Source organism: Suricata suricatta, chromosome 7, assembly GCF_006229205.1.
Source record: "Suricata suricatta isolate VVHF042 chromosome 7, meerkat_22Aug2017_6uvM2_HiC, whole genome shotgun sequence".
In the NCBI taxonomy this organism is placed as follows: domain Eukaryota; kingdom Metazoa; phylum Chordata; class Mammalia; order Carnivora; family Herpestidae; genus Suricata; species Suricata suricatta.
In genome coordinates this window covers 91,434,569-91,461,812 of record NC_043706.1, presented here as the reverse complement: position 1 = coordinate 91,461,812, position 27,244 = coordinate 91,434,569, and the positions used below count along the sequence as shown (strand labels likewise).

Genomic DNA, 27,244 nt, shown 5'->3' with positions numbered 1-27,244 from the left:
AAAAAGAATAAAAACAAAACCCGATGAAACTAAACATCCTAGAATTCATGGTTCTTTACTCTAGTGAGGTTTGACTTAAGCACAGCCCATTATTTCCATTAAAAGAATCTTGATTCCTTTCAGATGAGCAAATTAATTCCTGGGGAAAGTTCATGGTTCTCACAAATTAGCAGGACCTTTGCAAGCCCAATCTTTTTGCCAAAAGAAGCCACAACAGTTGTTTCCATACAAGCCTTCACCTCATTTCCATTTTCTCTGACATCTGCTCTCTAAATTACAAATATCTGCCTACAGCAACAATCAGAGTTCCAAGGAAAACAAACCAAAAGGAAATAAGAGAAAACGATGGAATTTTAGCATACAAAAAGATATAATATTTCTGAAAGAGGCCAGAGACAACCCAGGACTAACCCCTTCACTGTGTGGGCCGGGAAACTGAGGCCCAGGGAAGCTCCAGGACTCGGTTGAGAGCACATGGTTAGCTAGGGGCTGAACCTGGGCGAAAATGCAGCGTCTCTGGCCCTGGTTCCCTGCTCTGTCCACCAGAGTAGGCGCCCATAATCTCAGTTTGGGTATATTTTAAAATTCTGACCTGGGGAACCATGGAAGGAGGAGTTAAATCACCCCATTAATCATCTGTCGTTGGTTGGTCTTACAGCGAGTCACTACCAGGTTACTTGGGGGTCAAGGAAGAGTTAAATGGAAGGATGTGTCTCACCTCCTTTGCCCTTCCTGGGTGAAAAATGGTACTCAAGGGAAGCCAGTTGGCAAAAGGAGTGGGGAAGGGTTAGTGCCTGCTCTTCCCAAGGAATAACTGCACTGCAAGGCTGCTGGCCTGGAGGTTGCTTTGCGGAGGGCCAGGTCCCAGATGAGACTGGCACTATGTTTCATCTTCCCTCCGCTTTCAGAATCCTTGAGAAGACTCAAGGGTGGAATGTATTTTCACATATTTACAAAATATACAGAAGACTTCATTCCATGGTATCATGGATTCTTCCTCAGAATTAGGCAAGCTCTCCAGATCTCCTGTCCATATATATAGAGAGAGAGAAACTTAAGTTCTCTACTAAAGCCTTCTATGTATCTTGTCCCCAGTCCTTCAATCATTTCTAAGGTCAAAAGAAATCTTTGAATTATAGACCTAGGAAGGGCTTGCCAAAGTATCTCATTCTGCGCTTCAGGCCTCATGAACATCAGATTTGCTCACCTTCCACAGAAGATTTGTTCACCCCTCACTTTCAAACAAGCTGATTTCTCTCTAAGTCCTCCCAGGAAGAAGAGCCTTCTCCCTCCCTCCCTCCCGTGGAAAGGAACCTTTGTGATACCAGCCCTGAAGGTAAGTGTTACACCCAAGTCCCCCGCTGCTATGGTTTAATTTCATTGCCTTTGCACTGCTCCTCACCTGCAGTGGAGAATCCTGCTGATTGCTTTTATGTACCTGCGAGTTCTTCAGATCCCCAAAGATGGGGGGAGGTTTGCCTCAATTCCATGGAAACAACCACCTTTTAACCGAAAATACACTGAAGAACTCCTTATCAAAATTACCCATTGGCATGTACCTGTCACTTCCTCTTTCTTAATGGGGGCAGAAGAAAACTACAAGTTGACTATGTTTATACTAAATAAAAGCTTCTATTTTAAATTCAGAGAGGGAAATGTACATGTGGCCAACTCGGGTTCACTCCTTGTCAAACCTGGAAAAAAGAGCAAACTAGGAGAGGGTTTGTTAGTTTACAGTATTTTGTGAAACTGGGCATGGAGAGTATTTGCATAAATCAGGTTAAAAATAACTGTTTGGAATCTTGCTGTGTTTTTTTTCTTTTTCTGCCTAAATTACATAATTAAGGCTGTATTGAGATTAAAATCACTTCTCATTTAAGCAGCAGCTGTCAGCAGCACTTTGAGGAAATGGACTGGGGGGGGGGGTTCTGAGGACTTGAAGTTTGGAAAAGAAAGTGCTGGGGGAGTGATCTGTGAGTCCTGAAACACTTCTTGCAGCTGCTGTACACCCGGAAGTGAACTTGAGAGAGGTGGCCAGTGCTCAGAATGATCTGATTTCTTCTGGCCCAAAGTTGATAATGAAATGGACAACTTATGGACAAAATCTTCATGGTCTCATAAAGGAAATGAAGTGTCTTTCGGTTTAATCCAAGGATCACATTCTATGTAGCCTCCCTCCTATGCATTAATTTTTTAAGCTACTGCTGTCTGTGGTACATCTTCCTTTCTAGACCAGATTATCCTTGAGGCCTGGTTTTACATTAGAAATCCTTCACCATGTGCCTCTAATTACTTTCATTTCTCTAGTCTTTTCTCATTATCTCCTTTTGAAAAAGACTTCACTCACATACACATACCCACGAAGAAATGAGCTCACTTATACAAACTTATGAGTCCTAAATAGATTGCCTGTCCTTCAAGGGAAAAAATCATCTACAAATGTGCCCACAAACTCCCATGGAACCACATATTCTGTATCTTCCCTGGTGGTGGGAAATTGAATCTATTATTTCTGAATAGAGCTTTATTTTAAGGGAAGACTCAAAAAAAGATGACTTCTTCAGTCTTGTCTTGCCCTGAAACAGCTGCACGAAGCCTTGATCCAACTGTGTGGATGTCAGCCGGCTGGACTTGAGCTCCTAGTGAATATTATCTTTTCATGTAATGTTTCATTAAACAGGTAAGTCGGCAAGAGTTCCCAAGATCTATAACTTCAAGAAAAGAAAAGGTATGCTTTGCCAAGTAAAGAACTATGATTTATGGCAGTAACTGTTACGCTCTGAATCTTATTGGGCTTTGTTTTGAAAAATTATTAGCACAATGGTTCTGTAGAATTTAGTAGTGCAACCAGCACCATTTGGCACATTTATGACAACAGGGTTCTGGTTTTCTTAACTCCACAGTTACATGTTGGCAGCATTTCAAATTTTTGGCACAGATGTTTAAGTGAATATAAAGAAGAACATAAAAAAGAACATCGGGCAGTTTTGAGCATCCTAATGTAAGAAGCATTATTCCTCACATGCGGTTAGCATGGACATGGGACCATGAACTTGGTAATAGATGATATGGCAAACATGAACACTATTTGCAAAGGACTTTTAGTTTTTCTTCACTGGGAACACTAACAGTTTTCTCAAAACATCTCTTATTCCTATCTACCAAATGAGACCCAAATTTATTTGTACCTGGGACAAGTTACTTTTTGGAACCTCAATGGACAAGCAAATAGACCCATTCCCACCACGTGACCACTGGGACTGCATGGCCAAATCACCATGTCCCTGGTTTTCATCCCAAGAATGCCCAGATTCTGGTAAAACAGAAGCTTTCTTGAGATTTGGTTTAAATGGACAAGTGACAGATCTACTTTCTGAGCTAAACGTGAAGAGACAAAGAATACCACGGGACGTGGGCAGGAAGACTCTGCAGAAGCACAAAAGAACTTATCTCTGTGGCGTGCTCAGGGCGAGCTACTGAAGCAGAAAAGATGTCATCACTGGGCAAAGCGCTATTCCTCAACCTGCTTTCCAGGGCTTCCCTCAGGGCCTCTGATCCGTGAGTGGGTCGGGTCTACACACCCACAGGCACAAGGCTAGGAAGGCATCTCCAGAATTGATCTAAGTCTTCCTACCATCGCCAACCCCATGGTAAAACAGACAGACAAAACCAAATAAATCTTTCCCCACTTGCTGGCTAATGTTTGAAATGCTTCCCTTAGAGAACACTTTTATAGCTCCTAATTGAAAAATCTTACACTATTCACTTATGAGAGAAGACAGATCAACACTTCAATCACTCACAAGTGTGGTGTCAGATGGAGGTGGGAGATGAAGGAATCGTTTGCTGCCAGGGAGGGTGGGCAGGGCAGCAAAGAGGTAAACTGTGTCATGTTCAAATGTGTCCCCTTATAGTATGGTTAAGAGGTCGCTTCCCTGGCCTTTCACCGAAGACACTAGACACGCATTGGTAAAGCATGAACATTTATATTTAATTTACATTTTGACAATTTGCACATAAATAACAATGTAAACCAGTACGTAAACATAAGATAGTTTGTTGTTCTAGCAAAGTAAAAAGCCAATAACTTTGGTCAGTTTTAACTTTGATTAGAGGAAAAAAAGTAAAACCACTGTTGATTGTGGGCTCAACATTCACATGTAAGAGGCCTACAAGGGGAAGTCAAATGGTAAAGAGAATCAAGTCTCAGGTCTTGGTAAAAATTCCCACAAATAAGAAAGCACAAAAGGGACAAAGAACAAAGGAGCACAATAGAAAGTATTTGGTGTCAGTGTCAGAGCATGGTGCTTTGGTTTACCTACAGTTAAGGACTGTGTTTGTCAAACTCTGATCCATAAAGAAATTGTCAGTTTTGCTAGTGACAGGAACAGATCTGTAAGGCTCTTAGGTTTCCCTGGGTTATCCTAAATTTGTTCTTCTTTTCTGCAGGTTGACATTAGTTGCCATCAATAAAAGGCTGATTATATAAACCAGGTTGATTAGTGATGCATCAGTTATTTAGGAAGGAAGGAAATGAAGAGAGAGAAAAGCTAACAGTGGTAAAGCGAGTAATGGGACTATTTCTGGGACTTGGGTGTGACCACAGACTCATAATGTGGCAAAATAAAAACAAAGCCATCTTAGATTGTCCTTAGTGGTGGAAAATGAGGACTCTCTCTCCCTGTTGTTATGCAGTCCCCCACCTTTGCACCAATGTTTTAGGGTCTCTTACAATGGTGACGGGGTGCCCAAGCTCACCAATGTGATTGTGAGGTCAGGTGTTAAGCAAAATCTCAGAAAGGACTGGTCTTTTTCTTTTTTGCCCTTAGGAAAAGTAGGTTCTTTTACATGGTTTGGCTCACAATTTAAGTGGTTATAAATATATATACACATGGTATAGTGGTATAAATAGATTTATAAATATACATCATTCTTCGCTACACCTTGAATGCTGACATGTAATCTTTGGGCTTAGCAGAGTAAAAGACAGAATGGCACACATTCTATCTTTCTGGAGCACGCTTAGTTTCTCCTCTAGAGTAGCAAATCATTAGATAAGACATCATTACCTGCACTACTGGACACACTCAATGAGGTAATTGTTGTTGAACAACTTTGCAATGCCCTTTCATCTTTAATTAAATTAACCACAAAAATGTAAAAAGACAAATACTGAGGAAAATCTGAGTCTTACAGAAAAAAATACAATTGATGTGTTGGGATTAGGAACACGCATTGCCTGCTTTTATCCTAAGACAACAAGAATACCCGTTTTTCGGTTTTTTGTCTTTAAAGTGTGGCCTGAGCCTATCTACCTCAAATCCTTCCTGGTAGAGCACCATGTTTGTGCAATTTTGACATAACAACAACAACAAAAAACCCCAGTAACAACAACACCCAGACTCAAGCCCTGAACCTCACACATACAAAACCACCTGTGCTTTGGGAACATTTTGTGGTGGTTTTAAACATGGCATTTTGTTTTATTCACATTTTCAGATAATACACTGGGATGCATGTCATGTGACCACTCTGAATGTGGTGGTCACATGACTTTGGGGTGGGGTGTCCCTGCATTTTGGAGATGAAGACAGGTTGGCAAAGCCTTGTCTCCTTTCTGGTAAATCAATGACTTGGGGGGGGGGGGGAGAATCTGAACTACCTTATGGAAACATACAAGATTCCCTTTCTTGTTTCTCCTACCTAAGTTATTAGTGGGTAATTCTGCATACATCCCCCCAAGTTATACAATGCTGTTCAAAGGACAGATCTTAAGAATTAACACATCAACTGTCTAACTTTGGCAACACCAAACCTCATTTTCAAACCATTATTACAGAGGGAGGTCAACTGAAGTAATGTATTTGTTTACTAAATCTTAAGTACTTAAACGGATGTGCAGAAATTATCTACAAGGAATGGCCACGAGACAAAACTATAACATTTATAACTCAAATTACGAGAAATTTTTCCAGTCATTGTAAACTTTTTTAATTATTGCTTTTTGAACGATAAACTGTGTAATAAATTATGAAGGATTATCATTGAAAAAATAATTATGGCTAGGCAATAGTCTTAGCAATGGGAAGGCTATGCAAACATATCCACACAAATATTCAAAATACACAGGTTCAAATATATAGATGGGGTGTAAATAAGTATATATAATATGTATATATATCGTCTTTGCCTCATTTATGCCCTGAGATTTCAGTAACTTTGGAGTTCCTTCTTTTATTCCAGAGATGTGAGGGGAAACCCTCTGCCGTCAGGAGAGCTTTGCAGCACTGGAGTTATGTACAAGTATTCGCTACAGGCACCCTGACTTGCCAAGTCATAAGTTAAGAAACAAAACACTTTTTGTTTTCTGAAAATCTTAAGGATCCATTGGTTCTACTGTTTCCTGTTTGACCTTTACAGGCCCCAGAGGTAGTGGGTTGCTGTGAGCCAACTTCATGAGGGACGGGTCTGATGACTCATAAAGGCTACACCCTGAGAGGAGTCCATTCCCCATGTTTCTTTGCAAAGACACTTTCAGGCCAGTCTCTTCTTTCTCTTTTCTGACCATAGCCAGAATTTCTTTCTCCACCATGGAGGTCACATCAATGTTGTCCTCCATGTCCTCTAGCCGGTCAGCGTTGTCACTGATGTCAAACTTCTCGATTTCTTCGTTGATCCGGGTCAGGTCCTCCAAAGGGATCCCGGTGGCGGGGGCCACAGGACAGTTCCCCTTCAGGTGGACCTTGAGGCTGCAGAGATGGATGTAGCTCTTGTGGCAGTGGGCACACTTGTGGGGCCGCTCCCGGGTGTGTAGGCGCTTGTGGAGTTTCAGGTGCACAAACTGGGTGAACTTGGCAGGGCACACCTTGCACTGGTAGGGCTTCTCTCCAGAGTGGAGTCGCAAGTGGGTCTTGAGATTGCTGGTGCTGCTAAATCGCTTGTGGCAAACCTACGGGGGGCGGGGGGGAGGGCAGAGATGGGAAGACCGGAAGATTAACAGTTGCCAATGGGAAGGGCAAGCTTACATACCAACGCCCAGCAACCTGTGAAGCGAGAAGCCTCCCTGTGGCACCTATGGTGTGGCATTAAGCAAACAGGGAGATGTGGGCACACAGCACACGAGGAGGTGTTTACCTGCCATTTTCCACCCACTGGAAGCTGGCTGTGTCACCATATTGGCTCACCAGCAGATGTAGGGCTACCGGCAGGTGGCAAGGCAGAATTCTCCTGTTGCTTTAAACTACTGGCTATATGACATTCGGAGGGCACACCTCAGACATGTTCTACAGAGGTTAACATTTCTCCCAGAAAACACTGCCCACCTGGCATTCATGTGGCTTCTCTCCCGTGTGTACCAGGTAGTGTTTCTGCAGGTGGGCCAGCTGAGTAAAGCCCTTGTTGCAAGTCTGGCATTTGAAAGGCCGTTCTCCGCTGTGCACTCTGAGGTGGACCTGGAAAGAAGCCAAGGGGGTTAGCCCAGCTCTAGGTCTGCCTTAAGACCTCACATGTCTGCCAGCTCAAGGACTCGGGCACTTATGATGGAAACATCTTAAGAAAACCATCGGGATAAAGCTGAAGCCGAACAAGTAGAGCCCCAAGGTTTTCAGAACGCTTTGTTTTGTTTGAATGAAAGGGACAAAAGTCACCAGCCAGGAGGCCTCTAAACTGATCTTCTAGTTCAAACCCCAGTCTCACTATTCAGAAGAAAATAGCCAAGAGGTAATTAGGCCTAAGCCACACAGCCAGAGATAACCTTCCCCCTATCCTGCCCTCCATTGGCTATTTCTCACCCGGGTCTCCTAACTGTTGAAAACACACCTCACCACCTGCGCAAAGGGAGCAAAGCACAGGTGCGCAGGCGCGTAGGAGGGCGCATTGGGACAGCGCAGGCGCACTGGCAGGCAGCCCGGCGCTGCACGGCTTACCTTCAGATTGGAGAGCTGGCCAAACGTCTTGGCGCACACGTTGCATTCGTACTTGATCTTGCCGTTCTGCTTTTTCAGGGGATAGGGCAGCGTCTTGTAGCCCGTCATGTTTCTTTTGTTTTTAATGAGATTCATGGCTTCGTCACTGCCGGGGGCCACCAGCGCCGCTGAGGTAGCTTTGGGCTGCACCACGTGCTCCGCCGAGGCGGCGGTGCCCGCCGTGGGCGACCCGCTGGTGGGGCTGCTCGCCCTGTCCTTCATGCTGGCGGCCGCCCCAGGGAGGGAGAAGGCACTGTGCGGCGCCGGGACGAGCACCTCGCGCGCGTGGTCGGGCTGCAGCGGCCTGCGGGCTCCGTCCGAGGGCAGCGAGCTGGGCAGGGAGGCCGGGCTGAGCAGGGGGTGCGGCAGGCCGCCGCCGCCCAGGAGGCCGCCATAGACGGGGTACAGCCGGGGGAAGAGGCCCAGGTTGCCCACGCCTCCCATGTTGCCCATGGCGCCCAGGCCGTTGCAATTCACGCCGTAGGGGGGCAGAAGGAACTTGGGGTAGTGGGCGTTGTAGGAGGGGATGAAGGCGGGGGGCAGGTGCGGGGCCGGCGCGTACCCGGGGTAGGAGCCCAAGCCTTCGGGGCCGTAAGGGGCGTTCAAGTAGGCGTAGGAGTCCCGGTGCTCTGGAGGGCAGGGCGCCAGGGGCGACACGGTGTTCCCTGGGCTGCTGTGCGGGCTGCAGCTTTTGAGGCTTTGGTCGGGGCTGCTTCTCGCCGAGGGGCTCGGGGTCGTGGAGGACGGGATGGGGGAGTGAGTGATGTAGGTCGGCCTCTCCATCCCATAGGCTTTCAGAAAGCTCTCCGGCAGAGGGGCCCGGATCGGGTAAACGACCCGAGGGTAGAAAGGCATTTCGGGGCTCCCGTTTTTTCGGAAGTCGTCCGTGTCCTTTTCCGGGAGGAGGGGTGAAATGTTGGAGCGGTAGCAGTCCTTTCCTTTGGAGGGGTTGGAGTCCAATTTCAGTATTTCCTTCACGCTGTACTCTCTCTTTGGGACTGTCTTGGGGCACAGTTCACTTTTCTCGGTGCTCGGCGGCTTCGGATGGCTCTGCGTTTGTGCTGAAATAAAGAATGGACGGTTACTCAGGGTTATAGAGAACTGAAGTGAAATTTCCAAAGCTGGGCTCTCCTGGAGAAAACTTGTGCCAACTGGCCACAAGCGAGAGACACCTTGCTTCTCAACGCCCTCTCATTCTAGAAGGCTCGGGGCCACTTAAACACACCCCTCCGTTTCCTTCTCATCAGAATGAGGACAGAGGCAGCATCTCAAACGAAGAGCACCATCTGGATTTTTCTGTTTCTACTAGTAAAAACCGTATGATGGCAAAGTGCTGTTCAAGCTAGAATAGGAGAGCTTCCATTAAAATGGGGTGGAAAAATCCTGGGGTGGGGGTGTCAGAGGCTAATAAAAGTCATTCTGATGTTCACAGTATACGGAAAGGAAATCAGCACACCCTGTGAACTAGATGTGAAAGATTAAGACTCATTTCAAGTAACAAGCAGTCATCAGTTTTCGCCTCGATTCTTGTTTAATACGAATTTGATAACCCTGTTCAAACTGCCTGTGCTAAATAGCCAGATTAGCAATGTGGATGCCACCCCTTCCCCTCCAATTTTCTAACAGCACAGCAAAGGCACCAAGGCTCTGGTCTACCCAGGCTCCCAGCAGTGCTGTCCCTTGGAATCACAAGGCGTGACATACTCCTCTCTGCCAAACCACAACAGGCACTTCCCCAGCCAGTCCAATTACTTAGAGCACCAAAGAAAACAGGCAGCTAAGATGAAAAGCATTTATTCTATATTATTACTCGGTAAATACACTATTTAGGAACAGCAGCAAAGAGGACAGTTCCAGACTCTCTGGGCCATCCCTAGCCCTGCACCTCCAAACACACGGAACAAATGATGCCTCTGGGAAAACACCAGTCAGAGCAGGGAACACCAAAACCTCCCCATGCTCAGCCTTCCCTGGAAATCAAAAGTAAAACAGAACTCTACTTCGCTGGAGCTCTGCTTATCAGAGGGGCGATCATTCCAACTGAACAATTGCCCCATGAGTAGGAGTGTGTTGAAGGCATAAGCCCTCCCCTGTGTGCCGATGCCTTGGGAGGCAGGGGACTCTTGGCCTCAGCATCGGAAGAGGACAGGTTTGGGGGACCATGCTGAAGCCTCTGTAAAAGTATCATTCGTCGTCTTAAAAAAAAAAAGTTTCCGTTTGATTTCACTGAGAAAGCACTCCAGGCCTGATATCTGATAGGTCTAGAAATGAACTCTGTGGAAGTCCAGATTCTGAACTCTTCAAATCCATTCTCTGGGCTGACAGACTTGAGGGATTCGATTCCAGTTTGAGAGGCCCTCGGAGAATGTTATCTCCTGCTAGCTGTTATCAGTTACTCCCGGGTGAGCCAGCAGCCCCAGAATAAACACAGCCAGGACACTATCAGGGAAGATGCTGATGGGGGCAGTGATGGAAAGCTTGTTGAGGGAGAGGGATTTCTGAAGCCACTAAACCAAAATAAATAACCCCTTATCGGGCCAATATCAGTCTTTCAGTGAGGCCCAGCAGGCAGGAAGTTCAAATTGTCACTTTTGTTTTTTAAAGCTGAAATGGTAAAGGAAGAGAGACAACGAAGTTGGAAAACTGATAGGCGAGGCATCGCATAGCCACAGGAAGGAATTTTATGGCAGTGAAAAAGAACAATTTGGAGGCACCATGTAGGCCCATATTAAAAAAAAAGATGTCACCCTAATAAAATGAACAAACAGAAACTTCACTGTCCTAAGTTTCTGCCATTTTTATGTGGCAAATTACACCTGAATCTTATTTCCGGTGGCTTCAATACTCTCATTTCTAAATCAAAAGATTAAAATTATAAGCAAGAAGGAGTCCATCAGGAGCACTGTCCCTCATATTTTGTCAGGTGTTCTCACTAGGCACTCCGATAATTCAGTTATTAAGCTGCAAACAGATCTAAAGATTAGGCCAAATGATAGGAAAATCAGAATTGATAGTTTTCTATGCAAAATACATATTAGCACAGGGTGTGGCATAGAGTAAATCCACAGTAAATGTCTGCCTTCATAGAAATCAATTTGTATCTTCTAAAACAGTATCCAGAGGGAAACGACAGGCCCCTACGATCTTCTAAGGTGGAAGTCATGGATTCTGTCTATGTGAAGGTACATTTTAAAAAATCATCCTTCAGCAGCTGAGTAATCAGTAGAGCTGGTGTCATTTCTGACTCTCCCACTCAGCAGCAGCTTGAGTTAACATGAAGAAGAAAATCAAGATCTGTTTTTGTTCTTAAATCTTAAATGGTTGTAGGCGGACGGAGTCATTTCAAGAGTGAACTGCTTCTGAAGGCTCTGAATGGCTTAATTATGCCGACTCACATTTTCGATCTATAATAAGAACCCCCAAGACTACAAGAAAGAACCTAGAAGTTCTGCAGTAGGCAAAACAAAGTCTGTTTTCAACTGAAACTGAGAAAGCAGATTAACATTTAGAAGTCTATAATTTGGTCAACTGTTTTCTAGATGGGTTGGTTAGATACATAGGAAAAAAATTACCAAATAACTTGTGAGGGGTTAAGAGTTAAATTTAATAGTTTCTACTCCTTTTGTTTTAAAAAAAAAAAATGACAATTTGTGATTCCTGGCTACTTATTATTCTTTACCTCCATTTTAATTCGAATCTCTTCTCAAAATTCTACCAGTGGAACCATCACTGCCATTTAAAGTCCTCACGGAGATTCTGGCACAGACCTCTGTTGTGCTTGAAGCATGGAAACCCAACACAACTCATTTGAAGACACAATCTACCTATTAGGCCTGATGAAATAGTGGAAATTTTCCTGATCAGAGGCTCAATCATCAGCTACCACACCTAGGACAACTGGTTTCACAATCTGTAGCAGGAGTCTTGGCTTAACGTGACTGGTTATTGTTCATTCTCATTCTTGACTATGAATACTGGACAAGGAAAGGGTATCTGAAAATGTTAAACTGCCATTTAGGAAAAATTCTGCCTAAACAAAAAAGGACATTTGTGGGAAAGAAAGTGTCATTTTGCAGCATACATGCAAGTTGCTCTGTACACAAAGAGTTTAGCACTTGAATTTTAAATACTGTGCAAAGCCTTATATCAGGGAATAAAAATGCAGGGCATTTGAAACCACACAGGTGAAGGGTGTATGTGAGAAAGCTTCTTCATGGTTGGGGCAGTCACTGGGGTGGGTCACTTCAAATGGGTTACTGTTTTAGAAAACAACAACAACAAGACACCAAGGTCTTTCTCCTAATCCATGAAGGATTTTTTTTCCATGAAGGATTAAGCTCAAGGAGTATAAGGGGACCGTCAAGACGAAGTGACCTGCCATGCTGAGAAGGTCAGGAGGAAGCAGCACACCTTCCTCCCACCTGCTCTAGTGAGAGATCTGCTGGGATACAAGTGGTCTTCTACACCAGGCCCTGGGCAGTGGGCCGGGCAGGCACAGATGCCCAAACAGCTGAATGGCTCGGCACATTCGATAGACTCTTGGGAGCTCTGAAGAGACATGAGGGAAAAGAACAGACCCCTCTGGTCAGGACCTGATTCACCCCTTATGCTCAGGTTGGAAGCCAGCTCATTTCCAGTTATTCGAAGACCTCTTCCTGAGCTCAACGGTGCGGTGATTGTGTGTGTGTGTGTGTGTGTGTGTGTGTGTGTGAGAGAGAGAGAGAGAGAGAGAGAGAGCGAGCGAGCGAGCGAGAGAGAGGACCATGAATGCAAACCTAAAAGGTGATCCTATGAGGGAGGTTACTGTTTTTGCAGCCCCACCTTTTCAGAAAACTACAAACACAGTATTGAGATCCTAGGGAGATCAAGTAAATTAGACAGCGTGAAATGAACATCAAATAGCTATAAAGTTGGCTTATACCTGATGAGTACAAGTAATTGGTTTGTTAGCTGGTCCTAAAGTTAAAGTAAAAACTCTAACTTATGTTAAAATTAACATTCATTCCAAATGTTTCAAAGGTGAAACTGTGAACTAAAGCAATTTAGACTTCAGATAAAGCAAGTGAGACCTCATTATCAATAGTTGGTATGTCCAGGGAATTCTTTGTACTATTCTTGTAATTCTTCGGTAAGTTTGAAATAATACCAAAACAGTTACAAAGATTTCATAATTTAGATGCCAAAACTTTAAACCAGAAGGATTTAATGTTAAAAACTTCCTTAAAATTGAACAACCTGACTGAGAACATATAACCATAATTACAGCAGACTGGGGTTTCGTGGTAATTCTTAAACTGTTCCTACAGATCACTTGAGGATGACTAAAATGAGGTAGCTCTTTCCAGAGAGGTTAAGACATGAACTATAGTCAAATAAAAAAGTAAAAGCTTATAAACCTAAGAACTGAGAATTTGTTAAAGTGATGAGGAAAAAAAGAAAAAAAAATCACCTTACTTTAAGTGTCACATATTCATCCTACCTATTTTCTTAAAAAAAAAAAAAAAAAGTGATAGGGGCCTCTGGGTGGCTTAGTCGGCTGAACATCTGGCTCAGGCCATGATCTCAGTTTGTGGGTTTGAGCCCCCAGTGGGGCTCTGTACTGACAGTGTAGAGCCTGCTTGGGATTCTCTCTCTGCCCCTCCCACTTGTGCCTTCTCTCTCAAAATAAATAAACTTTAAAAATAAAAAAAAACTAAAAGTGATAAGGGACTACTGTAATACTGATGAGATTAGAGAATTATGAGTAGGTTTCTGCCATAAGGAAGGAAGGTAAGATATAAAATCCTTAGAAGAATATTTTAAAAATTCTAGCTGTGAGTTTTTCTAGAAAATCCTGGATATTCTACATCAGACCATGAGTTGATAACCAAATGTGCATCTCTACAATATTTCAACACACATTTTAAGCACCAACAAATCACCACAAGCAAGTGCTATATCTTAAATACTAGGCATGTCAGGACCAAACCCTTTACACACCTACTGCCCACTTTTAGAAGGATTAGAATTGGATATAGATCTCTTCCTGTAACATTCTGAATTAAACACTCAAAATAGCTTTTAACATTTTACATGGTCGAGTTTCATAATGGGAAACAGGGACTCAAAAAAATTTTTTTTCACTTTTCCTAGTCCCTTGTTTAAGCCACCTACTTGGCCCAAAAATGAAGCCATATAATTAAACAACATGTCATTAGCTCATAGGGGCAGAACTGACATTACTGGCATTTTTTATTTTACTTTTTTTTTTTTCTTCTATAATCCACTTACTGAGATTCATCATTGTCAGCTCTCCAGGATAAGGGTAGTGAAGCCTTTCTGCAAAGTCCCGACAATACCACACAAGAAGCTCCTGGTTGGCAGGGATGGGCTTAATGGTGTAGAAGTAGATGTTCATCCCGTTCTGACATGCAGCCAAGTTCTGCTCCCGGGCAGAGTGTGCAGGATTCACATAGCGCATCCAGTTGCTTTTCTCCTCATTGAAGCCATCGATGAAGTGGTGAAGCTCCCCTCTGGAATAGATCTGTCCAAATTAAAAGACAGACGTGTAAAAGAAAGTCAGCCCCAAAGCAATGGAAAGCTTCCCCAGCACCTCGAAGAATAAACACAGCAAGTACCCCGTGTGCTTTCTCATTCCCTGTTGCCTAGTTAGAAAAAAGAACGAAATTGGTTTAGCCACAGTCGTCTTGAATCAGCAGAAGTAAGGGGGGAAACAGGTAAGGCACACTTTGTCAGTTACCTTTTCCATTTCGGTTTTATCGTCTTTTCATGTTTGGGGAAAAACAACAGAAGAATGAAACACAACATTTCATTTAAGGAGCTGCCTCAGGCGGACCAAACCACCAGAAGAGTATTACTCTTGCTACAGCGGTGAATGGCAAATGGGCGATGCTACTAACTTTAGTTCTGATTATGCTGACTTTTAATGCTTTGAGTCACTGGGTAGAAGACCAAGTCAACTGAATACGTCAAACTGAGTCTCTTAGCTTTTTCTATGGCCTCTGTACTTGCCGTTTCCTACACCCCCGCCCAAGGCTTAAACTATGCAAACATCCTCCACCCCCAAGCCTCCAAGTCCAGAAGTAACACTTGTTCATATGAATACTTGGAACCCTGCCTTTTTGTGGAAACACTGGGTGGGGCAAAGGTGAACTTCACCTGCCATCACAAAGTGAGCGCAGGGACAGAAGCCAGAATTTGACAGTCTACTGAGAAGTCACTTTTCCTCTTGATAAACATGTTCGGCCTTGTGCTTTTCTTTCAAGCCAAAGGAGGGGAGAGGGAACCCTCTTATCTGAAGGGTGGTTGGCTAAAACACCACTCACAGGACCATAGGCACGCGTTTTTCAAAAAAGAACAGGAAGAAGCTATGTTGTTCTTTAAAGGCAACGCATAATGAAGAATTCAGTTTGCCCCCACAGCACTACTACTTCTGGTTAACAGATGCACTCAGGCTACTCCGTAAAAAGGCAGAGGTAAGAAGAGGAAAAATTAAAACCTACAATCTTGCTGAAACTACTTTAGAAACAGACTCCTACCCCTTCCACAGAAAGTTTCCCTCTCTTCTCTCCCTCTTTTTAAGATGGACCACATTTTTCTTTAGACTTAAGAAATCTCCTTATAAGTCTATAATCAATACCTGGTTATCTGCAACTTGTAGTCTTCATGTAGTTAGGGCACTTTTCATAGCAGAAATTTTGCTGTAACCGGACAGCACGTTATTGCTTTGTTCCTAGTCACCTGCGGACTATGATAGTCTATAAATCGTTTCTGTTATTTCACTCAAACGTTATCAGAAACAAAAAGGAACTCTGGCCCTTTAACACGGGCAGTAAACACCAGAATCACTTTCTTTTAAGAGTAACTTCCTGTAAATTGTGAAGGGGGAAATACATGTGGCTTCATCAAAGCAGCTTGTGAGAGCTTTTGCGGTGTGTTTTGTTAAGAGAAAATGGAACAAGGCTGGGTGAATTCTGCTATCAAGAGGGGTTTTCAAGTTTGTTTACTCTGATGTGCAAACTTCCAGGAACATGGGGTTCCATTGCTCTGCACTCGTCGCTGGGCGGAGACTGCTTTCTAAAGCTACGGGCATGAGATTCCAGTCAGCTTCCATGGACTACAATTTACTGTATCCTCATTTAAAAGACAGAAATGTCAAAGTCATGAAGTCATACATACACACATAAAAATAAAATAATGCATACGTCAAATGAACACTGCTCTCTCTTACCTCACTACATTGTCATATATTATCAGGAAGATTAAAAATGTGCTGACTCATAGTACAGTTACAAGAAATGTCACTGGTTTCTCAACTCGAACATCCCTCCTTTTTTGCCTGTGTAATTTGCATGAAAGTTTTTCTTTCCCTACAACAGATGTTCCTACTCCTGCCAGCAAAATTGGGATGCTTTTAACAACATGTGGGGAGTTCTCGCTTACAATATCCTTTGTATGTGAAAGATTGATTCAAATAAGTCCTCCCAAAGAAAATATTTCAGTTACTTATAGTGAGTCTTTAATGAACCAGAGAACTGGGACAGAGATAGGAGGTTCTTAGGTATTTCTTGCCTTTTTAAAAGATGACCGCGCATCATTAAGTCTTATGCTGGAATGTTAATTCAGACCTTTGACTCCAAGAATTACATACTTCTGTGGCTCATTTCTGAGAAGATTATATTGGCAAGAAAGGCAAAAATGCACTCACTGACATTTTACCCATTAGAAGTCATGAAGTAAACATATTTTAAGCATGTGTAATTATTTTTTTAAAGATTTTTTAAAAAGTTTATTTGGAGAGAGAATGCAGGCTCATGCTTGCGAATGAGTGGGGGAGGGGCAGAAAGAAAGGGAGAGAGAGAATCCCAAACAGGCTCCCCACTGTCCGTGCAGAGCCAGATGTGGGGCTGAATCTCTCAAACTGTTGAGATCATGACCTGAACTGAAATCAAGAGTCGGTCCCTCAACTGACTGGGCCACCCAGGTGCCCCAAGCATGTGTGATTATTAAGTAAAAATTGTAAGCACACATTTCTTAGTGAACAATTCTTAGTATTCTCTCTTGTTTGAAAAATAGTAAAATAAACTTCTAAAAAAACAAACTTCCTGAATTTAAAAAAAAAACAGCTTCTGAATGATCCCCAAAAGAAGCTTTTTAAAAGGACACTTGTCTGAAAGATACAGGCACCTTGGTAAATACTGGCCAAAATAAGTATAATCCAGTTTTTGTTGTTACCATGCAGGTGTTTCTTAAAACCCAGTAGTCAGGTTCATTTTCGCAAGTATGTATAAAAAATTACTTTTAAATTTAAGAAGCATATTCTTATTTTCTAATTGAGAAACTGGAGATCCTAGAGGTCTATGGGAAAATCGAAAGCAGTCCAATTTGTTTCCTCTGTTCCCTTCTAATTCAGAGTCTTTTACTCAAAAACTCCATCTAATTAGTTCATCTCTGAGGTCCTTTCCAATCTTGATATTCCAAAGGAAATTGTATTGGCCAGACCTTTGTGCTCTCCCATGACTGTAAGCCTTTCCCTTATGCTATGGGAGGAATGTACATACTGTCACATCTAATAGTTTTGTGTGCAGATGCACGACTAGTCCCGGTCATCTCCATTCCCCTAGTGGCATCTTCCACCCATCCTTCCTTAACAGCATTTATTTTCAAGCTAATTCATTTACGATTACTGTTCCATTCAATTAAAGTTAACTCAGCAAGAAATCAAGAAGGGGTGAAATCTAAGGCTTGGTGACTCATTACTACTTCCTTGCAGAGAAATGCAAATGAACCTACCCTTGAAGCAAGCAGCAAACTGTTTCCTTTCATCACAAAGCTCTAATGAATTGCAAAAATTAAGATTCAGGTACAGTCCATATCTCCATCCCTAATCAACGACAGGCTGCTTTTCTCGAGCCAGACATTTAACCAGTTTCAATCACATTTGCTTACAATGCAGGCGCCCTGATGTTCTGGTGAGCCCTAGTACAGATTGGAAAAGGAAGCGACCCAGCAATTCTAGCTCCATTTTTCCCTTAATTCTTAAAGAGTCTGAAAAAATTTTCTCTACTTACCCGCCAAAAATATTTCCTGTTGGCGTTCTTAGGAACAGTATCATTGGTGTAGATTTCACCTATTAGAGGTCCAAAACGTGTTCCCTTTGGTATGTATTCTTTACTCACTACTCCAATAACCTATAGAGAGTAAAACATGAGGTAATTACTTTAATTGTATAATATTAATTAAATTTTTAATTGAATTGTCAAGTGGTAATACAATCAAAAATGACAAAATTATGATCTAGAGAGCAGATGTCAGTGGTGCCAACAAGCTTCATCTTAGGGGAAGGCCATCCTTCAAACTGCCGGATCATAAGCAAATACCCAACCACGCATTAAAATCGTCTGAAGGATTATTCTCCGGTAACTGCAGGTACTTTATTTTTATTATTACTTTCCATGCCAGAAGAACAGAGAAGGTAACCATTCTGTTTACCTGATTTTAGAACCAGATACTGCAGAATTAGACAGTCAAGAGTAAACTATTTCAGCCTGCTCCTAGTTTCTTATTTCTCCTTCTCTCTCAAACCATAAACACAGCATGCTTGAGGAGAATAAAATAGTTTTAACCTCAGAAACCAAAATAATGCTTTTTGGTTGTTCCACAAAGACCTAAGGAACCAGAAGCAAAACACATTATATGTTTTTTCATTCCAGATGAGGCTTTTTTTTTTTTATAAGTTCTCTTTAATAGAAGAAAGATCTTTCAAGTAACTTTGTTCTCCTCTAGCATCTTCTACTCAACAGTGGTCAAAAGTCATCCTTTGAAATGGAATTTATACCAAGGAGAGCTGTGGGCTCTAGGAAATGACCTTCTCAGACTGGATGTATCACTCCAGAGCCTTGCTAAAGAAACATGTTAACTCTGCCAGTTCCTCCTTGATCGTAAATTTCTTTAAGGGAGTGAAAAAAATCACCAACCATGAATCAGGAAGCAATTCATCACTATTCAAAAGAACTCTGTAAGTAGTCCTCTGCAACATTTTGCAGTTACAGTTTTGTTTTGGTTTTTATTCAGTCACTTTCCCATTTTTATTTTTTTCTTCTCTAAAACTGAATACTTCTTACTTATTGAATACCTTACTGAAATGGTCCAAGAGGCGAGGTAAAAGAGAATATTTATCTCCAGGTTTTACTAAGCCCAGTGGCTCTTGCATACTTGTGTACCTGCCATGGCAGGTCTCAATATATGTATCAGTAAATGTTCACAGTGGATGGAGATTTTGGTTGTGATGTACATGGATACCTCAATAAATCTCAATCAAGAATTTAAACCTGTTTAAATGGATGTGGAATAAGCACATCTACGTGGTTGTAAAGTCTAATCTTTCTCCTGCATATTTCTTATCACTCAATGATTTTTTTTTTTAACAATTTAGTATTCAATATACAGGCCTCAGTGGAGCATACTCAGACTGAAAAGAGAAGGAAAAGAGAAAGAAAGAAAGAAAAGAAAGAAAAGAAAGAAAGAAAGAAAGAAAGAAAGAAAGAAAGAAAGAAAGAAAGAAAGAAAGAAAGAAAGGAAGAAAGGAAAGAAAGAAAAGGAAAAAAGAAAATTTCCTACACCTAACACAAGCTGAAACAAGGTTGTGAGCTGAAATGTTATTTTTGGTACTTTATGAATTTCTGGCAGAGAGCTGAAAAAAGCAGATGTTCATTTCATCCCCCTCCTCTGCCTTCATTTACATCTATGTGCCCTTTCAATACAGTTCATCATTATTGGTATTTGTTGGCAGTAAAACGACTGGGGACAGGAGTACCTCAGAACAGTCTTGAGATAAAAATATGTACTAAAGCTGAAGTAGACTTACGTCTTCAGAGGCTCATTATTTATGCTACATTATTGAACATAATTAATTTGAAAAATTCATGGAATTGACCTATATGGTACACAAATCATTTGGCATTCACATTTGAGTGATTATTCCATAACATTAAAATAACAAACAGGAAAAACAAATGTCATTTGTTGGTGAGCCAATAATTAGCAGTTGATATTTTCAACATATCTACTTTAAAGCAGTAATTTAAAGAAAGGTACTCAACTGGTTCATCAACTTTGTTTTAAATTATAGTCTCCTGCAGACAGTGTCTTGGGAGTCAGAGCTTGATTACCAACAAGTAGTATTATATTGAGGTCAGGTTTTTTTCTTTCGAACTGCTCTTTTTTTAACCAATGGGTCTCTTGGTTCTCATCTATCTATCTTATACTAAGAAAACACACACAATTTTCTTATGGCCAAAAACTTTTGATAGAATCTTGTTCCCACAAAAGAATTTTCAGGAGAAATAGCCACCTAGCACCTGTTTGAGTACAAGTATAGTAAAGTCACTAGTACTTGCCATTTATAACTTTACAAATGCAATTAAAGCAAGCAAGACAGGAGAACAATTAAAAAGAGGAGGGTCTGTGGTGGAAGAGAGGTCTATGAAAATTTTGTAAATAAAAAAAGAGCCAAAGAGCCTTCAGTATTAGATTAACTTTACAAGTGAGACAGAACGCTATTATTTTAAGTTCCTATTATACACAGAGCTATTGAGAACATATAAACTCACAAAAGTGGATAAACAGAGAAGCAAAATCACAGAATTTCAAGGTTGGAAGGAATTATATAGCTTATATGCCATCTATATCCATTCCCAGTCCAGCACTTTTTAATACAGGATAAATACCTTTATCTCAAATCCATGTTTAAGACATTATTCAAAGAGAGCATACAAGCTGCAATTTTAAGATTACAGTACTCAGCTAGGTAACTCTGGAGGGGGAATAGAAACCAACGTCGTTTTTAATGGGAAGTGGAAGATCTAGTCATATTCTCCCCCTGGCCCTAGAAAGATCCAGATGTGAATCCTAGCCAACAACATTCTATCCTTGGAGCAAGCACATGATACAGAGGAACCTGGTGTGTGCCTTGGATTTCACAGTGCTAAAAAGACTAATTAAGAGCGCGTTTACCTAGATCAAGAAGGAAACTTCACAGGAACTGACCAGGGTCCTAAAGAATTACTACTCTGGGCAGGCTGCTGTGTGCCTCCCACCACCCTATCAGGGAGAAGATGCTGGCCTTCATACTTCCTTGTCCCCTCTCTTGCCTCCGGCCAAGCTCTTCCATACTGTGCATTCTGTTGAGGGCCAGCCCTTCCACCACTTTGCCAGATCTGTCTCTGTCTGTGACCTCAGTTACAGGACACACCCTGATGTCTGAGGCTTCCAGATAAAAAAAAGGGGGGGGGCTTGTTTTTCATTACACAACATGAAGATTTCACAACTTAGGATGGGGGTTGCTGAATCAAAGTCTGATATCAAGGAGAATATAAACTTTTTTTTTAAAGCAATTTCTTCTTTAAGGAATATACAAATACACACTCATAGCAGTGGGCTTTAAGCAGAAGCCTTATTCAGGTTTAAATGTGGTATGAGCATCGTCACCTCAAATTACATTAAGATGATTTAAATTACTAGCTATCTTTCCCCCTTCCTGGATCTGTCCCCCATAAAAATGATTTATTCGATTAAAATTCTATTTTAAAGACAAGGATATTTGCATTGAAATAACTAGAACTCTGTAGTGTTCAAAAGCTTGCAGTTTGCTTCCCTTTTTTATAAAGGGGGTGGGATGGATGGGAGATGTTTTTGGAAGATTTCCTCCATAATTATCTTTAAAGGAAACATGGTACATTGTCTCACAAATAAAAGGCAGTATGAAGAAGAGGGAATTGCATGTTATGGAGAGATACTTTTTACAGATGGCTTCAGTTAATAATGGACTTCAATCAAAATAGACATTGAGTGAGTCCCCATCATTGGCCTGATGTGTATCACTGCATGCCTCTGGGAGGTCAGACTCACAGCCACCGCGCCCCTTGAATACAAGCAAACTCAATACAGGCTACTGCTTCTAAAACATAAATCTTTAAATTGATCTTGCTGTATTCAAGTATTCACAAAAGATTATTTCAGGAGGACAAGGGGAAAATCCCCCTAAAAGAATGACCTATCAGTTAAAAAAAGTTCTAAAAGTTTTGAATAGTAGGTCTATATTTGGTTTGAGTTCTGGAAATAGGAAGTAAGAACAGCCTCATTAAAGGTGCAGAATGATTCTAAACCAAATCTAAAAATGAGGGGCAAGATCAGAAATATGGTTTGTATGTTTTGTTTTTAAACCCAAAGAAAAAAAAAGGTGCTGACACATAGCAGAAATTCATAATGAAAAATGGTCTTGTTAAAAAAATTCCCCCCGTATGTCAGCACAACAGTACATAATGTAACATCTATTTAAATGAAAACATGTAAAAAAGGGCAAGATAAATCAGTGAGATAAAAACCCCACATAGAAAGCTTTTTTTTTTTCTTCTTTCCATGGCTGGTGGGACTGAAAGAACTAACTGAATAATGATAATGTAAACATTTCATCAATCTTGAAGGTTTCTGTTCTAGAACTGGTTTGCAGGTATCACACCCTCAATGGCTCAATTCCCCAGGACTCTTTCACCACCTTAAGAAAACTGACCTATCCCAAAGTGGAAAAAGGAAGAAAGAAACAGAAGAACAGGTACAAATTCCAGAGTAAGTGTAAGACAGTATTACATGTAAGTTGGTTTTATGATTAGGAGCTGACGTGGGAAAATAGAACGGGAGGACCCTGACCTCGCATGAGGTTACTTTTGAAAGACCCTCTTTAGGGACACAGATGCTGCGTGAACATACTGAATTAGGAAGTTATACGTTCAGACCAAAAAACCAAAAAAAAAAAAAAAAAAAACCACCCAAAAAAAGAAAACCCAAAGAAGCTTAATAAAGGATCAGTCTGAAAGGTGTAAAGACGGTAACTAAAACCACAGTGACACCAAGAGGGGCCGGTGTAGCATAATCAAGAAGCAGTGGCTGGGGAAGTCTGAGGACTTTGCTCCTAGTCTTTGCTCCGGCTTCTCACCATACGTCTTGGGTAAGTGACTATCTTTCTGAACCTTGGACGGACGATCTGAGGGCATCCCTTTATTTAGCTATGATTTTAAGCAGAATGATGGAAACTGAAAAACAAGCTGAGAGCTGAGCCGAGAAGAACACTGTAGGATTAAAAGCCAAAGGTGACCCATCAGGACAGAGATCTTTATTTCAAAACAATGGGCAGGACAGGGCCACAGAGCCCCAAAATGAACCCTGGGGACGGACTGGTATTTGGTCAAATGTGATATGGGAAGAAACACACTACACCTTTTCAAACTACTGCCAAACCTTAAATAGCCAAACAAATCCTACATTGATTCCACAGGCTGTATCTTATTGAGAAGAGGGTTACTTTCAGAAAGAGGTGGAATTAAGGCTGACCTCTGGGGGTTAAATTTTTGGTAACATTCATGTACAACTCCAATTTAAATTTTGCTTTAAAAAAAATCTGCCTCCATTCTTCCACCAGGGGAAAAAATGGTTAAGCTTTAATGAAACTCAAAGCAGAGGTTGCTCTATTTAATTTTAGACAGCTGTGTCTCCCCCTCACCAAAAACACTGAACTCAGACACAAACAGGAAAGAGACAAAGTATTTCCCAAACAGGCTCCCTGACTCCTTCAAACACTGTTGCTTGGGGAAGGAGGAAAGTGATCTGATGTGGCTCTAATGACTGTCCCAGTATCAAATGATGGATTCCTACAGCAAGGAATCACTTCTTTCTGAAGACAGCGATGGAAGTGACGGTAACCTACGGTAGTAGTGGTGGGGGGACGTCTGTTGGGGGGGTGGATTCCCTCAACTCAGCTCAGCTATGCACTAGTAAGAACAGCAGCAGTAGCCGAATTCTCAAAACAAGAGGCGGTTCTGCAAGTTATTTCACAGCTAAACATCACGCCTCGCTATAATCGTTATATAAAAGGGTAAACACAAATCCTTTGCTCCTTCCAAGTTTGGGTTTCCAGCCCCTTTGAAACAACAAAGGGTGTACCCACTTCAGAGGCCAGTGAGAATCGGCCTGCCAACCCAGCCAGAGCAAAGGAGTTGCCGCAGATAAACACAGTGGTTAGCTCTGAAGTCATCCGGACAGAGGACACTTTTACACGAACCTCTTCTTGGTCTATACCATCACTTCAGTTCATAAACACGTCAAGGTTTTGAGAATAATTTTAGAAACCCAGCTAATAAAGCTGGCTCATTAAAAAGAATAAAGCCATCTTATGACCAAAAGGAGACACAAGAAACATGAAGAACTTTCCCCCCCCCCCCTAAGGAAAAGTTTTCTTCCTCAGAAGCTACCATACAATGGGGGGGAGGGCGCGCTAGGAGTCAGGGAGTCTGAGGTGGACAGGGGCTTTCTGGAAGGTCACTGTCAATTTTGCCCACCTCCGTTCTGCAATTCAGCTTTTCCAAGATGTGTCAACTCACCAAAAGACTGAACTGTTTACTAATTGGTATGGTATGGAGCAGTGAAGAACTGCAGGAAATGAGAAGGACAGACTTCGGGAAAGAGAAAGCAATGAAAGAAGGGAATTAAGTGATGGATTAATTATTGATACTTACAGAGTCTCATGGATATAGGAGGCCACAAGGGCAAGGAGGGAGATTTGGCGTCAGGTGCCAATCTTCTTCGGCAATAAACCAGAGGCTTACCTCTTTGCTGTTCGTGGCATATTTGAAAAGCAGATTCCTTGGTAGAGACGCCTCTGCCTGAACTGAAGTCCCTCCGTCGGCCCCACAGTCCCAGGGGTGGTCGTTCACAATGTATGTACACTTCTCTTCAAACTCAGCCTCTGTCCACAGAGTCATATCTGCGTCCTCCATGTCCATTTTCATGGTCCCGTCGGCCAACCCTTGAAGCCTCACAGCGCTGGAGCTACACTTTGGGGCAGCCTGGAAGGGAAGAGAAAGGCCTTTAATCCCCATTGTCCTGTGGCTCCCCGTGAGAGGCTATGACTAATACAGTAGTCTGAGGACTTTAAAAGCAGATGCAAGAGTGCTTGGTACAGTTGAGTAAGAGCCAAAAAGACATATAAAGAAGACTGCCTTGAAGAAGTGAGGTTTTAAAATGCTACTCTTACTTAGTTTTTAAAAAAAGACAGACTGGCAGCCTCCTCTGGGAGGGGTGGTGGGTTAAAGAAAAGAAACACCTCCAAACAATCCCTGCTTTACCTCTCACAGCAGAAAAATGCTGTGGGCGCTCGGTCCGACGTCCCAGAACGCCTGGGGTCATGGCCGCCAGACCCTCAGCGCTGTGGAAAAGCTGCCTCAGAAAAGTGTCACAAACAAGGAGAGGAAGAGGAAGGAGCTCTGTCTGCCTCTGAATGAAGCTAAAAATGGAAAGCGCGTGTGAGGCAGGAGCGGAACCCAGCCGGCCTTTTCCAAATGGGGAAGACTGAACTTTCCCACCAGCTCCCAACGCAAAACAACTTTCAAAACAACTCGCCACCCGCCCCCCCTCCTCTGCTGTGCGCTCCCTTTCATCCTCTCACACGGGAGACTCAAAGGGTTGCATCCTGCCAGCATCACTGGGCTGCAGCTTTTCAGAAATGATTCGGAGCACAGGAAAAAGAGGAGGAAAAATGGGCGAAGAGGGAAAACTCCTGGCAGTTTCCTCGGGCTGGTGGGCATCTCAAGCCAAATGTTTAAAAAGCAAAAACAAAGCATAAAAACTGTTCAATAGCATTCCCTGGAGAGAATTTTTTCAGGAGCCCTCAGCTACAAATAGCACTTTCCATTTAAATCTGAAAGTGTACAAATTCCCAGAAGTCACTGATGTGCTTCAGTTTACTGTAACTAAACTTATAACAAATATAGAAGGCTCCGAGGACAAGCACTGCTTCCACTTGTAAACTGATAAGGATATTCCCGCAAATCCCCCCTTGCACTCGGGAAAAGTGCTTTCCAGAGAAAAAAAGGTAAACAACTTCTGGGATGTTTTCCCATACAGACAACGTTTGATTTAAAAAAAAAAAAAGGTAGGAACGTGGGTATCATTTCCATGTAAGAACGTGTCCACCTTAGAATGTAAACACAGCACTCTGCGGAAGTCCTTCAAGGTGGCTTTTACATTCTTCTATTTCTTCCCTAAACATGATGCTCTTTTCAAAAGAAGTCAGATGAAAAGTTGGCTTTCCTCTGCTACGACTTAAGCAAACTTGCTTATTTTTATTTAGTTCCCACAAGTACAGTCATGATGCCAAATGTGAAAATATAGCAAAGTTTAAAAATAAAGCCAACCCGGCGTAGTTACTTTGACGGGGGTGGACATGAGCCACCATCGAAATTTCAATGAATTGACAATTATGCCTAGAACTGAAAGGGTTAATGATTCATAAGGAAAAAGTCTTATAAATGTTTGACAGTTCTAAGAGCCCTAAAGCAGAAGCAGTTCTGGTTTCTACTGCGTCTACGCTAACAACAGCAGCAGCAGCAACAACAACAATTTCTGATCCATTTCAGAATGAAAAACAAGCTCAAGTTCCTTACCAAGGTCGTACCCACACGTCTTTCCAAACAAATATCCAACATCGGAGATAAGTGTCGCTCATCTCTACACAGTCCGCATTTCCTCCGCGTCCCCTGGCGGGCTGAGCACGGACGCGCACCACGGCGATCCCTTCTGTTCCACGGCCGCCCCGGCGCCCGCGTCCAGGCTCTCCGCCTCGGACAGGTGCCGCGCGCCGCTCTGCCTCTCCGCAGCACTGGAGGGCTGAGTGTCACTGCAGCACTTTCAGTCTGTGTTAACCAGACCGGAGGCTCCTTTCCCCTCCCTGCAGCAGATTTCCCATTCGTCTGATTCACTCCCACCAGCTGCTGAAGGGGGGCGTGGCCATACCTGAACTCGCCGGAGCCTCGCGGAGCTCTGCCCAGGGCTTTCCCCCGGATCGCGAGCCGCCCGGAGCTTCCTCTCTTCGCATGTGAATTTCAACATTTACTTGGAATCTTCTTACTTCCCTTTGAAAGACTTAACCTCAACGTTTACTCGGGCTGTATTGTATTCTAAATACTCAGCCCGCCCTCTTTCCTGCCGAGGCTAAGGGGCGCACATTCCTTCAATTAAGAGATACCTAAAAATTACCTCAAAATGTTGTAGTTCCCCGGCTCCAATCCACACTTTAAAGAATATACAAAATTTACCTGAAGGAGCATGCGAAATTATTTTTGCATGTGATGTAATGAAATGTAGCTGTCTAATCCCCCAGCTCTGGCCCGTGAAATGCACCCCCCCACCCCCCGCCAAAACTTGTCAGCTTCCATTACTCCTGCTAACTG

The 27,244-nt window shown here is 42.6% G+C and overlaps 1 protein-coding gene across 3 annotated transcripts; it reads right to left on the bottom strand.

Annotated features, from left to right (window-relative positions):
- Positions 1-3,970: 3,970 nt before the first annotated feature.
- Positions 3,971-26,741, bottom strand: PRDM1 (PR/SET domain 1). Of its 3 annotated transcripts, none has more exons than XM_029944055.1 (7): positions 26,459-26,740; positions 24,623-24,862; positions 18,035-18,154; positions 14,235-14,487; positions 7,926-9,025; positions 7,323-7,451; positions 3,971-6,949 (listed from the first exon to the last, which is right to left on the bottom strand). In XM_029944055.1, the coding sequence occupies exons 1-7, from the start codon at positions 26,498-26,500 to the stop codon at positions 6,377-6,379; spliced, it is 2,457 nt and encodes an 818-aa protein (XP_029799915.1). In that variant the 5' UTR covers positions 26,501-26,740; the 3' UTR covers positions 3,971-6,376. The 3 variants fall into 3 exon arrangements, with proteins under 3 accessions (XP_029799915.1, XP_029799916.1, XP_029799917.1); XM_029944056.1 differs by lacking the exon at positions 26,459-26,740 and adding an exon at positions 25,142-25,250; XM_029944057.1 differs by lacking the exon at positions 7,323-7,451 and having other exon boundaries at positions 26,459-26,741.
- Between the last annotated feature and the right edge of the window lie 503 nt (positions 26,742-27,244).